General features: G+C 48.2%; 1 protein-coding gene across 1 annotated transcript; it reads left to right on the top strand.

The window, feature by feature from the left end:
• The first annotated feature begins 2597 nt into the window (after window positions 1-2597).
• Window positions 2598-18001, top strand: LOC143958856 (Fc receptor-like protein 2). Its single transcript, XM_077467837.1, has 4 exons — window positions 2598-3185; window positions 4196-4477; window positions 13040-13318; window positions 17118-18001. The coding sequence occupies exons 1-4, from the start codon at window positions 2897-2899 to the stop codon at window positions 17285-17287; spliced, it is 1020 nt and encodes a 339-aa protein (XP_077323963.1). The 5' UTR covers window positions 2598-2896; the 3' UTR covers window positions 17288-18001.
• Window positions 18002-18381: the final 380 nt, after the last annotated feature.

The raw sequence follows: 18381 nt of genomic DNA, 5'->3' as shown, positions 1-18381 counted from the left end.
GGTGCATCCTCAGCATGTGGCCGTGGGGCACACTTGTCCTTTTTTTCGACAGCTGGCTGCGTTGAGCCATGACATGCAGAAGAGTTGGTAGAGTGGATCACAAAGCCCTCCTCATCCTCCTCATCCTCTGTCACCCAGGCTAATGAGACGTTTGACTACCAATGCAGCTGCCAAAGCGGCCTATTCCATCGGCTCAATGGCATCAGTCACTCCTTCCCTAGCCCCACCATCATGTCCTGAGGAATCCCCTGAACTGTTGGACCACAGTGTCGGGTACATGCTGCAGGAGGATGTGCAGCATTTTGAAGGCTCCGATGTGATGGTACCCAGGTTGAGGATGAAGGCAGTAACGTGAACCCAGAGAGAGGTGGTGCCCAAGAAGGACAAGAAACTGGCAGTCATGTTCCTCTGGCTGCAGCATACTGCCAGGTTTTCTCCAGTGGCGAGGAGGGAAGGGATGATGAGGTCACTGACTCTACGTGGGTGCCTGATAGAAGAGAGGAGGAGGAGGCACATCTCCAACGAGGAAGAATGCCCTCCAGGGGCCAGCTTAAGGACAGGCAACCAACTGCATCACACCGCCCAGCTCCGCATGTGCAGGGCGCTGAAGTTTTTTCAAAAGTTCTTTGGTGTGGGCCTTTTTTTGAGACGTGAGCAGCAGATCTCACTGTTGCTGTTTGCAACATATGTCTGAAGCGTATCAAGCGTGGCAAAAACAGCAGCCGCTTGGGCACCACATGCTTGACCAGACATATGTCGAGCTCCCATGCAGTCCGTTGGCAACAGTACTTAAAAGACCCACACCAAAGAACAAGGCGGACCTCTCCTTGCTCCTCATCAGCTGGGATCTCCAACCCCACTATGCCTTCAGTCCTCTCAGAGACCTGCACTGAGAGGAATTAAGGTGTAGAATTAGGTGTCCCAAGCACTTGCGGGTAATCTGCTAGTAGAACACCTAAACCCAATTGTAGCAGGCAAATTTCCCTACCCCAGTTCCTAAACCGTCTAAAGAAATTTGGTCCCAGCCATCCACATGCTCTAAATTGCTAGCACTCCTGCTGCCTTTTCAGCTGGTAGACTCTGCCCCCTTTCGAGAATTTGTGGAATGTGCAGTACTTCAGTGGCAGGTTCCCAAACACCATTTTTTTTTTCTCAGAAAGCCATTCCGGCTCTCTACCGGCATGTGGAAGGCAATGTCTTGGCCTCGTTGGACAGGGACGGCATATTACCGCTGACTCATGGTCCAGCAGGCATGGACAGGGACGTTACCTTTCTTCTCGCACTGGGTAACTCTGCTGGCAGCTGGGAAGGATGCAGGACAGGGTGCAGTAATGTTGGAGCTTGGTACGCCACCACACCTGCAAAATGCTGGTAGTGCTGATTCTGCCACACCTCTCTCCTCCACCCCCTCCTCGTCTTCTTCCTCTATGGCCTCTTCCTGTGCAGATTTGTCCTCGAAACCAGCGGTGCTCCGTAGGCGTTCTAGGAGCTATGCAAGCACTCAGGCAAAAAGATGACATACGGTGCTTGAGTTGGTCTACTTAGGGGACAGGAGCCACACTGGGGCAGAGATTCTGGTAGCTCTGCAGGGGCAGGCTCAGAGATGGTTGACGCCACACCAGCTTCAGCCAGGAATGGTGGTTTGTGACAATGGCACCAACCTCCTCTCACATTCTACTTTATCACATTCTACCTTATATTTAATTTCATTTTATTTCATTTATTCACCAACTATTCAGGTGCTCACATATTTATTGGGCATATTTACAGCTCACGGTTTATTGGAATAATTTTTTTAAACAAAATAAGTTATTTAGACACTTTATTTTAGTTGGTGTCAATTTTATTTAAAACATTATAAAAGCATTTGCCTCATCTTTGCACTGAATTCACACATTCATGTGTTTTCCCCCAACTCACACACGTTTAACACGTTTGTTAATCAAGGGTTTCTTTCAGTTGAAGATCTAATTGAGTAATTAACCACACATGAAGTTGCATATTTAAAATATTTTAGTAAGTATGTATATTGTGGTGGTAGGGTAGGTATGACTAAGCACCGTTAAAGTGGAGGTCCACCCTAAAATGGACCTCCGCTCATCGGAATCCCCCCCCCCCTCCGGCGCCACAATTGGCACCTTTCAGGGGGGAGGGGGGTGCAGTTACCTGGATAATCCAGGTAACTGCACCCACTTCCGGGATAGCTGTCTGCGGAAAGGGGCGTAGATTACGCCCCTTTCCGCAACTGCCCGGAGCAAAAAGACAGAATGCCATAGGCAGAGGGAAGCCTATGACTGTGGGAACAGGGGCTGGATGAGAGGGGATCAGGATTGGCAGTGTCTAGGGGGGAGGGGGGTTGTTGTTAATATAAGGGACAGACCCCTCCCCAGAGCATCAGGGAAAGTTGCAGGGAGCATGGCAGAAATGGAGCGCCTGTTAGCACGGCTGAGTGAGGAAGCGGCGTCGCGGGGCCTGGGATGGCTGGAGCAGATGCTTGTGCCAGTGCTGACGTGGCCAGTAGAGACCGGGGGGAGGGAGTCGGTATGAGCTCGGAGGTCCCGGCCTCCGGAAGCACTTCTCGCCGACCCTGCCGACATGAAAGCAGCCCACTGGGGGCTCCTTCGGGCCCATCCGCTAAACGAGCGACCCAGGCAGCAAAGGGGAGACAGGCCAGCAACTCCCCGCCACAAGAGGGACATGTAGAGGGTTGGTCAGGCGGGTTGAGAGCAGCAAGCAGCCCGGGAGGCGGCGGGATCAAGCGAGCGCAGGCCCCACCCCCAGTGTGACGTCAGAGCGGACGGGGGCCTCAGCGGGGAGATTAGAAGTTGCGGCTGCTGGGCATGCCATCCCCTCAGCTGTAGTACCGGATAGACGACCGGCAGTGAGAGGGAGCGGAATGCCAGGACAAGAACAACTAAGTGGGGCTGAGGTGGGATGCACCGGCCCTAAGAAATCCATGCACAAATCAGCAGGCGGGTATGCAGCGTGGAGGCGAGAACGGATGGCTGCTGGTCCCTTGGCATCCAGGGCCATGTCTCCTGGAGGGCTGTCGGAAGGAGGAGAAGAGATGTCCGGGCAGAGGTCGGAGGGTGAGCTGATGGGGTCGGAGGAGGAGGTTCCCCTGAGCCAACCAACAGCAAGGGAGATGGGACGATCGGCTGGTGGGTTTACCCCTGTGCAGCCCAGTAAGTCCATTTCTTCTTTTCCTTCAATAGGGCTAGACTGTGGCAGTACTGAAGCGGGCTGTGGGGGTGGTGAGCAGTCACAAATGGGGGTAGTGGGCAAGACGGGGGGGGAATGGCTAAGGGCACAGGGCACGGTACTGCAGGGGTGGCGGAAAAAGTCTGCTGCGGTTTTTGGCAGGGATCAAGAATCTGGTTACCAGGTTTGAGAAAGAGGACAGGGTTTCCGCCAGTCTGGCGGCTGCCTGGGTCCCTCCGGTTGGGGCGGCTACCTCAAAGCACCCTCCCAATGTTGAGGGCATGTGGCCTGGTACAGATCAGGAGGGCGGGCGCTCTCTTGTCCCCCTCTTTTCCTGCAGCCTGCCAGGTTGCGTGCTTGGATAAGGGTTTGGTATGGATTTTTGGGGGGCCCCACACCATTTTTTTTAAACATTTTGGTGCGGGATACCCCTTAAATCCAATTTTGAGGAGGACCCCACGCCATTTAAAAAAAAAAAAATTGGCGTGGGGTTCCCCTTAATATCCATACCAGACCTGAAGGGCCTGGTATGGAATTTAGGGGGACCCCCATGCATTTGTTTTTCTAATTTTGGCTTGGGATTCCCCTGTGGGGAAATCCCCACGCTGTTTTTATCAATGAACTTTTATGTGTATTGCGGAAAGAAAATTCATCGTAGCTGCGAGTAGTTTTAAATTACTTTTTTTCCTTTAGAAATGTCATTTTGCTGTCAGACTGTTCAAAACGCGGGAAACAAGCGCCCCTTTACAGGCATACTATAGACACCCAAAATTGTGTGCTGTTTGGCGAACAGCCAATGTTCAAGTCGAACATAAAGCTCATCCCCGGTTACTGATTGTCTGTTCACAATTTTACCAAAAGGTTGGAAGCACTGAGCAAAACACTGAGATCTTAATTTAAATTTCCCATATGTATTATTAAGATTCCATACCACACTCACAACAATACAGAAGATACATTACTATAACTGTTTGTCTATGTGATTATTTTTTAGATCTATTTGAAATTCCAGAGATAAAAGTGACCCCGTATCCAGTGGTAGAAGGTGATGAGATGACCCTGACATGTGACACTAGTCTCAGCCCTCTCAGACCGAGGACACAACTGAAATTTCCTTTTCAAAAAGATGGGTGGTATGTCCAAGGATTCTCTTCAACTAATCAATATGGAGTTCAGTCCGCTCAGGTGAAGGACTCTGGGAATTATTCCTGTGAAGTGACAACTACAACCAACAGTGTAAGGAAGAGGAGTCAGGAGATATTGGTGAAGATAAATGGTGAGTCAATTACAGGACCGACCAAAAGAATGAGTAACATTTTATAAACCCAAATCAGAAGACTCAGATTTGTGAGTAGGGATGAGCCGAACACCCCCCGGGTTCGGTTCGCACCAGAACTTTCGAACGGACCCCAAATTCGAACGAACTTTAGAACCCCATTGAAGTCTATGGGACTCGAACGTTCGAAATGAAAAGTGCTAATTTTAACGGCTAATATGCAAGATACTGTCCTAAAAAGGGTTTGGGGACCTGGCTCCTGCCCCAGGGGACATGGGTCAATGCCTAAAATGTTTTTAAAAATGGCCGTTTTGGCGGGAGCACTGATTTTAATGACGATTAAAGTGAAAAAAAAGTGAAATATTCCTTTAAATATGGTGCCTGGGGGGTGTCTGTAGTATGCCTGTGAAGTGCCACGTGTTTCCCGTGTTTAGAACAGTCCTTGCACAAAATGACATTAAACAGAAATAACACCATTTAAAACTGCTTGCGGTTTTAATGTTATATCTGGTTCCTGCAATATGGTTGAAAATCATTGAGAAAAATGGCATGGGTAGCCCTTCCTGCCCATTACCAGCCCCTTTAGGTCTTGTACGCATATTAAGGGGAACCCCGTACCCATATTAAAAAAAGGAAATGCGTGTGGCCCCCAGGCCCTATATACTCAGAACAGCAGTATACAGGCGGTGCAAACAAGACAGGGACTGTGTAGGTTTGTTGTGTTAAGTTGAATCTGTTTGTAATTTTCAACTGGTACATTTTTAAAGTGTAGCTCCAGTCAAAAAAACTATTTTTAAGCTTTTTGGAAAACATAGGGAAGGGTTATCACCCCTGTATAATTTGTTTTGTCGTCCATCTTTTTTCATCTCACTTGCTGTTGTCTCCTTCCGTTTGCAAGTAGGAGATGTTTGTAAATTGGATGTTTGAAAGTAGGGGCCTGCCCTATATGCTCTGCAGAAATAGCGGAACAAGGTGTTGGTTTTGCCACAACATTGTAAGCCCTCAAAGTGACTCTTGGTGGGCGCTGGAGCACCCTGCTGTGAATGATTATTCCGAAAGAACGCTGGATGCAGGACAGGCCAGTAGCTCAATTGCATACTGTGCAAGCTCTGGCCAGTGATCCATCCTCAAGACCCAGTAAGTCAGAGGATTTTCGGTGGGAAAGGTATCCAAGTCTGACCTTGCCTCTAGGTATTCCTGCACCATGTAAATCAGACGCTGGCGATGGGTGCTGTAACCGATCATACCTTGGGGCTGCGGACTAAAAAATTGTCTGAAAGCATCAGTCAGACGGCCACCTTCTCCACCGCTCCTTCTGACTGATGCCTCAGCAACACGTTGTCCAGGACCAGGAGTTTGTAACCTCCCAGTCTCTGGGAACGCGTTGCACAGACCTTTCTGCAAGGCCTCCCGGAGATGTCTCATCCTCTGCTCCCTCTGTGATGGCAAGATAAGGTCGGCAACCTTACCCTTGTACCGTGGATCAAGGAGAGTGGCCAGCCAGTAATGGTCCCTCTCCTTGATCCGAAGAATAGGAGGATCCTTCCGCAGGCTTTGCAGGATCAGGGAGGCCATGCAGCGTAGGTTAGCTGAGGCATTCGGTCCGGAGTCCTCTGGGTCACTAAGGACAACATGATCCGCAGCTACCTCCTCCCAGCCACGTACAAGTCCACGTGTTTCTTGGGACTGTAAATCATCCCTACAAGACTGCTGCTGCTGCTGCTGATGCTGAGTGCCAGCCTCCACCTCCATGCTGACACAATCATCCTCCTCCTCCTCTTCCTCCTCCTCATCCTCTTCCTGTGTGATGGGTGGCACAGCAGGAACACTGTCTGGATAAAGGGGGCCTTGAGAGGCAAGGAAGTCCTCCTCTTCCTGCCTCTGTTCTGCCTCAAGTGCCCTGTCCATTATTCCACGCAGCGTATGCTCCAAGAGGTGGACAAGAGGTACAGTGTGACTGATGCATGCACTGTCACTGCTCACCATCCTTGTGGCCTCCTCAAACAGTGACAGGACAGTGCATGCATCCCTGATCATGCCCCACTGGCGTGGTGAGAAAAAACCGAGCTCACCTGACCCTGTCCTGGTGCCGTAGTCGCACAGGTACTCATTGATGGCCCTCTGCCGCGTGTGCAGCCGCTGCAGCATGGCCAACGTTGAGTTCCATCTGGTGGGCATGTCACATATAAGGCGGTTCTTGGGCAGGTTCAACTCCTTTTGGAGCTCAGCCAGCCGAGCACAGGCATTAAATGATCGGCGGAAATGCATACAGACTTTCCTGGCCTGCTTCAGGACATCCTGTAAGCCGGGGTACCTGCCCAAGAACCGCTGCACCACCAGGTTAAGGACGTGAGCTACACAGGGCACATGGGTCAGTTGTCCCTGTCGGAGGGCGGAGAGGAGGTTGGTGCCATTGTCACAAACCACCATTCCTGGCTTAAGCTGGCATGGCGTCAACCACCTCTCGGCCTGCCCCTGCAGAGCTGACAAAACATCCGCCCCAGTGTGGCTCCTGTCCCCCAAACAAACCAGCGCAAGCACGGCATGGCATCGTTTTGCCTGCGTACTTGCGTAGCCCCTTGAACGCCTACGAAGCACCACTGGTTCTGAGGACAGAGCACTGGAAGAGGCCATGGAGGAAGAAGAAGAGGAGGGGGTGGAGGAGAGAGGTGTGTCACAACCAATAGTAGCATTTTGGAGACCTCCAACACTACTGCACCTTGTCCTGCATCCTTCCCAGCTGCCAGAAGAGTGACCCAATGGGCCGTGAAAGACAGGTAACGTCCCTGTCCATGCCTGCTGGACCATGAGTCAGCGGTAATATGCACCTTACCGCTGACCGCCCTGTCCAGCGAGGCAAGGACATTGCCTTCCACATGCCGGTAGAGAGCCGGAATCGCCTTCCATGAGAAAAAGTGGCGTTTGGGGACCTGCCACAGAAGAACCCCACATTGTACAAACTCACGGAAGGGGGCCGAGTCTACCAACTGAAAAGGCAGCAGTTGAAGTGCTAGCAATTTAGCCAAGCTAGCATTCAACCGCTGGGCATGTGGATGGCTGGGAGTGAACTTCTTTCGCCGGTCCAGCAGCTGGGGCAGGGACATTTGCCTGCTATAATCGGACGTGGGTGTACCGCTAGCAGAGTTCCCAGAAGCACTTGGCTGTGACACACCTAATTCTACACCTTCATTCCTCTCAGAGCAGGTTTCAGAGAGGACTGAAGGTCTAGTGGGGTTGGAGATGCCAGCTGATGAGGAGCAAGGAGAGGTCCGCTTTGTTCTTTGGTGTGGGTCTTTGAGGTACGCTTGCCAACGAGCTGCATGGCAGGTCAACATATGTCTGGTCAAGCATGTGGTGCCCAAGCGGCTGATGTTTTGGCCACGTGAGATACGCTTGAGACATATGTTGCAAATAGCAGCGGTGCGATCTGATGCACTCGTCTCAAAAAAGGCCCACACCAAAGAACTTTTAGAATAACGCGCAGAGGCAGCGCTCTGCACAGGCGGAGCTCTGCGGTGTGATTCAGTCGGTGTGCTGCCCCTAAGCTGGCCCCTGGAGGGCATCCTGCCTCGTTGGACATGTGCCTCCTCCTCCTCCTCCTCCTCTCTCCTTCCAGGCACCCACGTGGAGTCAGTGCCCTCATCATCTCCTCCCTCTTCATCGCTGTAGCAAACCTGGCAGTATGCTGCAGCTTGTGGAACATGACTGCCAGATTGCTGTCCTTCTTGAGCATCCCCTCTCTCTGCGCTCATGCTACTGCCTTCCTCTAGCTGAGTGTCATCATCAGAGCCCACAAAACACTGGGCATCCTCCTGGAGCATGTACCCAACACTGTGCTCAAAGAGTTCAGGAGACTCCTCAGGAGGACGTGGTGGGTCTAGGGAAGGAGTCACTGATGATGACATTGAGAGGAGGGAAGACGATGCGTTGGCAGCTGCTTTGCTAGTACCCTGAGACTGGGTGAGAGAGGATGAGGAGGATGAAGAGGGCTTGGTCATCCACTCTACCAAGTCGTTGGCATGTTGCGGTTCAACATGTCCAGCTGCCGAAAAGAAGTACAAGCGTGTCCCATGGCCACGTGTTGATGACAATGCACCGCGTCCATGACCAGCACTGTTGTCTCTAGACACAGAGCCTGCTTGCCCTCTTTTATCGGCTCGCGCCTGTCTGCCTCTCCTTGCTGGCCTTCCAGACATGGTAATGGCCTGAAGGGAGTTGGGTAAAAAAGCAGTTGGGTAGTGTATATTGTGCTAGAGGCACACAACACCCACTAACTCCTGCAGATGCCTTTATTATAGAACACCAGAGATAAAGGGGTATATACAGATGTATACTGTGCTGTGCTGGAGGCACACACAACTTCCAATAACTCCTGCAGATGGCAAGTGGGCTCAAATAGATAACAGCTATGTAGGTGGATATAGCGGTATGTACTGGGTACAGAGCATGCAGACAGCACGCACTCCTAACACTACTGACTGCAAGCTCTATTATAAAAGATAGATCACTAGCTATATAGGTGAGGTGAATATAGCGGTGTATACTGCGGTCAGGGCACGCAGACAATAACCACTACACAACAGCAAGATCGAAAATAGGCCGACAACGATCGGTGTGTACTGTGTTGAAGGTACACAGAACACCCACTGCTTCAGATGCCAACACAATACACAAGGCCGCCACGCTGGCGGCCTTATATAGTGTGGGGCGTGCACTACACAGCCTGAGCTATGATTGGCCACAGGCATCCTGCCTGTGGCCAATCATGGCTCTCCTCGCTGCTGGCGCTGCGATTGGCCAAGCATGCGGGGTCACAGTGCATGCTTGGCCAGCAATGCACTGCGCCATCGCAGTGCATTGTGGGCCGTGAGCGCCACTCGAATTTGGCGCGAACGGACCAAAATGTTCGGACTTCGCCGAACGGACGAACAGCCAATGTTCGAGTCGAACGTATGTTCGACTCGAACACGAAGCTCATCCCTATTTGTGAGGATCAGAATTTACAGTAACAATGAATTCATGGGAAATCAAACATTCTTCGATGCCCAGTTTCAACTGTAATAGTCCCTAAAAACAAGTGGACAAACCTCTTGGTATGTAGCACCCCCTCAACCCCTGGGGGCAGTTCAAGACCTCCAAGTGGCTCAGGGGGCTGACTTTTTAACTTCAGGGTTGAATCATTGACTTGTAGGGTGGAAGAAAGTGAGAGCCAGTCATTTTAGGACAGTTCAACAGAGTTTATTATATGACCAAATCAACTCAGAGACAGAGGGATTAGGGCAAAGGCTACACAAAGAGCAAAAAGTGCAGACTCCAAATTTCTACTCAGTCAATAAAGAAAAAGGAACTTTAAATGAGATTGGAGCTCTGTACTATTCAGACAGTAGAGCAGCTTCAATTCAGCACAGTAACCACACCGAGCCACCAGAACTTCCTGCAATGTCCACCAGTAGAAGCTTCTCCCGAGCTTCCATTCACTGGTGTCACGAGGGTCACGTTCCTGATGTGAGAACCAAAGTAGTGGGGAGACCTCCCTTGCACCATGAGTCCTTAAACCCTCTGAAGATGGCGACAGAGACCTGGTGGACACCGAGTGGCAGGGGTGCTAGGGGTGCAGAGCACCGAGCAAGCCTTAGTTCGAGATCTGAGCCGAGATCAAGTCCAGTTGGGCAACGAAGCATAAAAGGGTTAATCCGAAAAAGAATGGTCGAGATCCAAGCCGGGGTCATTCCAATCTGGCAGCTGAGTACAAAAAGGGCAAAGAAGTAGAATGGTTAAGGTACAAATCCAAAGTACACCCGCCCTGAGGGATCTTTGGTGCATGCTCATTTGGCACGGATTTCATCTTGCGGTAACACACCATTGGTGTATGCGTAGTAAGCCCTGGACTCTTGCAACTGGGCACTTCACAAATGTACACCAAAACCTGGGGGGGGGGCAGGGACTTTAAAAGACTCTACATGACCCAAGATGGCCACCAGGGTGACCTAGATCCAGTGTAGGCAACCAGTACACTGCTATAGGGAATCTTAAAGAAACCCAGTTTGCCTTGACATCCTCCTCAAGCTGCCTTGCTGTTGCACTCTCCTGCAGTGGAGAAAATAGACTGCACCTGCCTAAACACCACTAGCAATGAATTCCCTAGTGGTTGGTCAGGGAGATATAATTATTGATCACTTACATTTTGGATCCTCTTGCACCATTCTCTAGGCTGTGTTCCTAGGTAAACTGTGAGTGAGCCCACTCCTTGGCTGAGAAGCAACCCCACACATGAATGGTCTCAGGATGCTTTACTGTTGGCATGACATAGAACTGATGGTAGCGCTCACCTTTTCTTCTTCGGACAAGTTTTTTTCTGGATGCCCCAAACAATGGGAATGGGGATTCATCAGAGAAAATGACTTTACCTCAGTCCTCAGCAGTCCAATTCCTGTACCTTTTGCAGAATATCAGTCTGTCCCTGCTGTTTTTCTTGGAGAGAAGTTGCTTTTTTGCTGCCCTTCTTGACACCCAGGCCATCCTCCAATAGTCTTCTCCTCACTGTGCATGCAGATGCACTCACACCTGCTTGCTGCCATTCCAGAGTAAGCTCTGCACTGGTGGTGCCTCAATCCCACAGCTGAATCAACTGTAGGGGACAGCCCTGGCACTTGCTGGACTTTCTTGGGCGCCCTGAAGCCTTCTTCACAAATGCAGTGGAAATGTTTTTATGGGATTAAAGAGGAGTCCCGCCTGGGAAAAAAAATTAAAAGTCAGCAACTACAAATACTGTAGCTGTTGACTTTTAATATATGGACTCTTACCTGCCCAGGGAGCCTGCGATGTCAGCACCCAGGCTGATTTTTGGATCGGCTGTTGGGTGCTGCCGCCGCCGCTGCCATCTCCTTTCGGATTCACAGCCGGTTCCCTACTGCGCATGTGTGCTGCGCTTTCTAATTGTGCCAGCGGCCGAGAAAGGAGGAGGGGGGCCGAACTTCCGAGGGATGCAACAGGTTCCTATTCCCCTCTCCCCACTGAAAGGTGCCAAATGTGGCACTGGACAGGGGAGAAAGCAAATAAACTGAGGTTACACTTTTGGCCACTCACCCCACCAAGGAAAACGGTGTTCCTTCCTAGATATCCCATATAGATACCTTGCTGATGTCTTGGTATAAGATCTCACGCTGCTCGAATCTGGTCAATCCTGGGGCTTACTACTTTTCAGTTCACGGTTCTACTTCTGGTCAACGTGGGACTGCTGGCAGCCTGGCCAACATCCCGAGGCATGGCTCTCCCTCGTTGGGTCGACTTGCTGCTCTGGCCTTCTTCCGCAGCCCTGGCTGCATGTTCTGGACATCTGTGATGGGCAGGAGGGGGCAGAGCCCTGTGATGTGCTGGGTCCTTCTCATGTAGCCGTTCCTGGGTCCCTGGGTCTGCTGGGCACTGGGGGTGGAGAGTCTTTCACGATCCTCTGTTGCAGCTGCCTCTGACCACCAGGGGAAGTGTCAGGGTTGAAGCGCTCCGGCGGCCATGACTGCCAAGCATGTGGAGTCGCAGGTCCCCCCCATTTGGCACCACTCTCCTTTCATTAATTATGGCAGCTATCTGTGCCTACAGTCAGTCAGTACCTTGAGTGGCTGCCGTCGCTCGCAGCTGTGCCATGACTTCATCCATCGCCGGTAGGCAGAGAGGGGACAGAGAGCGGTGAGCGTGTGAATCTTCTACTCACGAATTATGTCACCCCCTTCCTCTTCTCCTTACTGCACACTGAGCGCCTCCCTGCTCCTGGCCCCTCCCCTTTTCTTAAAGGGTATACATTTTTCTTTTGCCAAGCATGACTGTGCTGTCTTAATTTGTCATGCCGTTCCTGCGCTCATCTTTTCTCTGCTCCGGGACTTTCTCTCTAGTGTGCGTATGGAATTTTCTCCCTTTTGTTTCTAGAAGTGACAACTGCAACCTGCAGTGTAAAGAAGAGGAGTCAGGAGATATTGGTCGAGATAAACGGTGAGTCAACCCGAGGGACCAACCAAAGGAATGAGTTGTATTTCTTAAACCCAAATCAGAGGACTCAGTGCTTAATAATAAATGAATGAGCCATAAATTAACTTCAAATTTACGTAGTAATGATGCCCAGTCTGGGCTGTAATAGTCCCCCCAAAAAAAAAAACAGATGGATAAACTTCTTTGGATGTAGCACCCCTCACCCCCTTGATGCAGTTTGGGCCCTGAAGTGGCTCAGTGGGCCACGAAGCTTGAGGATTTGTTTACTACCACTGATGCTGAGCCATTTTCTACTCCCACTAGCCACAGTCTGGCCCTCCCGAAATTATGAGCAACAGTAAACTGGCCCTTTGTTTAGAAAGTTTGGAGACCCGTGCTTTACACTATACTAATTTATAGGGATGAGCAGCAACTTCAACTTGTATTGAAAAATCTTTGATAATCAACCCCCTAATTGACTCCAAAACTAAATTTGTCTTTGTCAAATTTTTGGGACAGTTTAGAAAATATGTATTGATATTAATCCGAGACTGATACATTTCATCAAAATTTCACAGAATGTTTTTTGTTACTCATTTTTAGAGCTGTTTGTCACCCCGGTGCTAAATGTAAGCAATTTTGAAGTCCTAAAAGGTGACAACGTGACCCTGACATGTAACACAAGTCTCAGTCCACTCAGACAGAGGACAGAACTTCAGTTTGCTTTCTCCAGAGATGGACGGAATGTTCAGGACTTCAGTTCATCTGATCATTATGGTATTCGCTCTGCTCAGCTGGAGGATTCTGGGAATTATTCCTGTGAAGTGAGATCTGCAGCCAACATTTCTAAGAAGAGTGAGGATGTCTTTGTCCACATAAGAGGTAAATTGTTTCACAGTTATGAAGAAAGTTACCCTACATGGGTATGTACATCCAGTGCCTTGTTTTAAATTAAAAGTGTAAAATGATTAACATTGTCTTTCTCCTCCGCTGGGCTGATCCTGAGTATTTCAGGGGGCCTGCCACCTGCCAACCCATCTGTCGGGGACTGGTACTGGGACTCTTCTCCAAGTTTCCAGCAAGAAAATCACCAGAGATGCTGCTTCTGAGTCATCCAGCCCTACCTGAGTCACTCAAACTCTGACCCAGAAAAACACGCAGGCATGGCTGCCAGCCAAACCTGAATTTACCTACACTAACAAAAAACCCTAACATTAGCTCTCTAGCAACACTAGGGGGTGCTACACCAGTATGGATCAGAGTGAGTCTGATTGGTTAGTGTTTGCATGTGAATGTGAATAAGACATTAATATTATTATTATTATATTAGGTATACTGTGTTAAAGAGGAAGTAAACCCTGATGGGTCTACTTCCTCTTTCATTCCCTGCAAAGGTAAAGCATAATGGACTACTATGCATCGCATAGTAGTCCATTATGTGTCACTTACCTGACACAGGAGCCAGCGAAGTCACCGCTGTCCCCTGTAGTCCGGCGCATCCATCTTCTCGGTGGGTCTCGCCGCGATGACGTCACTCCCGCGCATGCACATGCGAGCCGCCACTCGCGGCATTTCGCCGTTGACCGCGGCACGCTCAGTGCACCTGCGCGCCACTGTCTACGGTGCATGCGCCGTAGACATCAGTGCCTGTCTTTCGGAAAATATCTCCTAAACTGTGTAGGTTTGGGAGATATTTCTTGGACCTACAGGTAAGCCTTAATCTAGGCTTACCTGTAGGTCAAAGTTGGTTGTAAGGGTTTACAACCACTTTAATGGGAACACATAACAGACATATGATGGAGTTACAAAGGTCGCATCTGGGAGGGGTCCCAAGACGGCAGGAAGGGAGCCCGCTGCAGGACATGTGAAAGGTGTGTGACGGAAGACTGGTTCACACTGCTGTGACCCCAAAGTTGTGTGACTTGTCTGTGACTTGCTTGCCCTTTTCTTGCAACTTGCTTGTGATCTGCTTGCAACTTTTGTGATTTAATTTTGAAATCTATGGCACTCAGGTCGCATAAAAGTAGTGCAGAAAACTTTTGGCACCCATTGAAATGAATGTGTTTTGACTTGTCATCTGATTTTATGGGGTTTTAGTAAATTAACCCCTATGTGTTGCATGATAAGTCACAGCCGTGTGAACGGGGGACTATAAAGGGCTCTCTCTGCCCCAGGAGTAATGGGCCCCTGGGATCAATGGAAAGGGCCCCTGAACCCGGAGGGAAGGGCCCTGGGCTCAGACGAAAGGGCCTCGGGACAGATGGAAAGGGCCCCTTCATTGTTTCTTGCACTAGAGCCTTGAAGGTTCTAGTTACGCATCTGCTGCTATAACCACTTGCTGATTATATAACTTATATATACGGTGGCAAAGTGGTACAGCTGTGCCGGATCATGTACCTAGTAAGTGGTCCAACACTTCCGGGTCTGGGGCGCGCATGCACACCACCAGCACCCACTGGTCCTTCGGTACAGAGGGAGAATGGTGATCTGCCTATATAACAAGACAGATTTTAATTCTGTCAGTACAGAAGGAATGGATCCTGTGTTCCTGCAAAGCAGGGACATGGATCCATGCCTTCCTCTAGTACAAGCACAGTAAGAAAATACTGGCTAGGCACACATTTAACCCTTTGATCACCCCTAATGTTAACCTCTTCCCAGCCAATGTCATTAGTACAGTGACAGTGCATGACAGTGTATATCCAGGCTCACGTCCCTCAAGACACAGTTGCTTGTATTAGGCAGACAAGTATCGATTATGCACGCCTGCAGAATGGTCCGTGCGTGTTGATGTCACGCTACTAGCTCCTAACCAACGCGTTTCCTCTCAGGAGGCATCGACTGGGAATGGAGGCTTAATATACCTTAAAGGGGTTGTAAAGGTTTGTTTTTTATTTTCTAAATAGGTTCCTTTAAGTTAGTGCATTGTTAGTTCACTTACCTTTTCCTTCGATTTCCCTTCTAAATGTTTTTTTTCTTTGTCTGAATTTCTCATTTCCTGTTTCTCCTCAGTAAACTTCACACCATCATCCGAGCGATGTTTAGTCAGCCAGAACAGCTTACTGAACAGCTTACTGAGGAGGAACAGGAAGTGAGAAATTTAGACAAAGAAAACAAAGAAAACATTTAGAAGGGAAATCGAAGGAAAAGGTAAGTGAATCAACAATGCACTAGCTTAAAGGAGCCTATTTAGAAAATAAAAAACAAACCTTTACAACCCCTTTAATCCCCTAAGGCTGGTCGGCAATCAACCCTTGGTTGTGATTTTGTTCGTGCACATAGGATCCCTTGGTGGGATCTATATATCTGGTAAGCCGCCATCCTTTTGTTGTGGAGTACAGTGGTGATGCACAAGCACTTTTCATTTATTTATTTTTGCACAAGGACACTCTTTTATCTTCTCGCATGTGGGGAAGTAGTTCCACTACAGATCAAGTTTATGCAAAGAGACTGTATCAACTGTTGGATCACACTTTTAATCATATGTGTTTTGGAGCACAATGTTTAAATTACATATTTATAGCACAATTGTTTACTACCACTGATGCTGAGCCTATGGGCAATTAAGGGGATTGTCACTTTTGTATGTTATTCGATTTTTGATGCAATTTTTATGAGTGCATCAAAACACAGGCAGTGGCTCATCAGAAAAAGCACACTATTTCTAGATTCTACAAATATAATAACATAAGGTATGGAATATGAATGAAAATTAAGAATTTGAGAGGTACGTATGAACGTTCAGCATTAGATCAGCATAGTCTACAGTCTGACAAATGTGCACTCCTCAAACTACTTTTCAGACTATTTATGACTTTACCATTTAAGACAGGGCCTCATTAAAAGTATTTTTTGTAGACCCTGAGCTAGTAAAGGTTTATGATGCCTTGCATACTGTCTAACTTCTCTGCTTTCTATCAAATGTGCCTTAAGCAGTCCATCTTTCCATTACCATTTCTACTTTTCCATTATCATTCAATATGACTACTCTCCTTTACACTAGCATTCAGAAGAATTGTCCACTTTACATTAGATGTCAGTGGAATGGTCCACTTTATATTAGATGTCAGTGGAATGGTCCACTTTATATTAGATGTCAGTGGAATGGTCCACTTTATATTAGATGTCAGTGGAATGGTCCACTTTATATTAAAATTCAGAGTGATCATCCTCTTTAAATTTGAATTCAGAGGTATTGTCTACTGTACATTAGAGTTCATAACGTTCATTTGCTTTACAATTAATGTTCAGAGGAATCATCCATTTTGTATTAGAGTTCAGAGGAATTGTTCCCTTTCATTAAAGTTCAGAGGAATTTTCCACTTTGTATTAGTGTTAGGAGAGATAATCCACTTTATATTGACGTTCAGAGAGATCATCCACTTAAGGTGAGGGAATTCCTGGTTGCCACCAGAACTAGTGTCCCTTTGGAAGATTTTCCTCCCTATTCTTGTTCTGGGAACAACCCATAATTTGGGATTTTCTTTCATTCTAAGTGATAACAGTAAACAGGACAAATAGAAAAGGCTAATCCGCCGAATAGGGGCACAGACATTGATAAAAACCTGACAAGGGCTCTAATCCCTCTCTACTCTATACAAAACGTAAAAAAAAATGTTTTGCATTTAGTTATACTTTCATGGTTATAGTTATTTCATATGTTCCTTTTTTATTTTTTAAGGCGAAAAGACCACAGATTACACATTACAGAACATACTTCGATTGTTGGCGTCTGGAATCATAATACTTATAGGGGCCTTTATTGTCTACTGTCACATGAAGTTTGTCAGGGATTCCAAGACCAAGAATGGTGAAGATGCTGAGGAGAGAGTGGAAGAGCACCAACTCTAATCTCTATGACTATAAAGCACCAATTGTATGTTGTCAATAATAGGGAAATATAGGAAAGAAGAAGCCATGATGGTTTAGCAGCTTTATCATTAAAGCTGATTTCTAGGCAGATATAACAGACACAAATATTTACAGCTCTGTAATCATTAATATGTTATCAAATATGTATATTTTATAAATAGAAGTAGTGTATATACAGTTCCTGAATGTGACTGGTACAGGCCATGTGCAGGGCCTGGAGTGTGAGAGCCAATCAGTTCATGTGCTGACAAGAAGGATGCTAATAGGAAGAGAGCAGAGTGACAGAGAGATGAGCTCATCACTGTGCTGCTTCTCCTTTCACTGTTCAGTCACAGGTTGGGGACTGGTCCGGGATTATCTAGGCTTGGGGGATGTGGGTTGAATGGTGCTGCCCATTCAAATGGGGACCTTTATTGTAAGGTGAACATTGCAGAAATGTTTCTTTTATTTTATCTTTTAATGGACTATTCCAGTGGTCATTAACCCTGTCCTCATGGTCCACTAGCAGGCCAGGTTTTATGTATTACCTTGGGGAGATGCAGACTAGAATACTGCAGCAAATATCACCTGTGATGTATTTCAGTTATCTTGCAAACCTGGCCTGTTAGTGGGCCCTGAGGACAGGGTTGATGACCACTGGGCTATTCAATTATACATTATATTACCAAAAAGTATTGGGACGTCTGCTTTTACATGCACATGGACTTTAATGGCATCCCAGTCTTAGTCCGTAGGGTTCAATATTGAGTTGGCCCAACCTTTGCAACTACAACAGCTTCAGCTCTTCTGCAAAGGCTGTCCACAGGGATTAGGAGTGTGTCTATGAGAACTTTTGACCATTCTTCCAAAAGCGCATTTGTAAAGGCACTGATGGTGGACGAGAAGGCCTGGCTTGCAGCCGCCTGTGTAATTCATCTCAAAGGTGTTCTGAAGGGTTGAGGTCAGGACTCTCTGCAGGTCAGTCAAGTTCCTCCACCCCAAACTCGCTCATCCATGTCTTTTGAACCTTGCTTTGTGCACTGGTCCAAATCATTTGGTGGAGGGGGGATTATAGTGTGGGGTTATTTTTCAGG

Source organism: Lithobates pipiens, unplaced genomic scaffold (assembly GCF_037356315.1).
Source record: "Lithobates pipiens isolate NorthernLeopardFrog02 unplaced genomic scaffold, aLitPip1_a1.2 Scaffold_62, whole genome shotgun sequence".
In the NCBI taxonomy this organism is placed as follows: Eukaryota; Metazoa; Chordata; class Amphibia; order Anura; family Ranidae; genus Lithobates; species Lithobates pipiens.
The sequence above is the reverse complement of the archived record's forward strand: the minus strand, read 5'-3'. Positions and strand labels throughout refer to the sequence as shown.

Coding starts and splice junctions, on each gene's coding strand:
- LOC143958856 (XM_077467837.1), top strand. CDS start 2,897: ATGCCAGGACAAGAACAACTAAGTGGGGCTGAGGTGGGATGCACCGGC. Junction 3,186..4,195: donor GTTTACCCCTGTGCAGCCCA/GTAAGTCCATTT, acceptor ATTATTTTTTAG/ATCTATTTGAAATTCCAGAG. Junction 13,319..17,117: donor TGTCTTTGTCCACATAAGAG/GTAAATTGTTTC, acceptor TTATTTTTTAAG/GCGAAAAGACCACAGATTAC.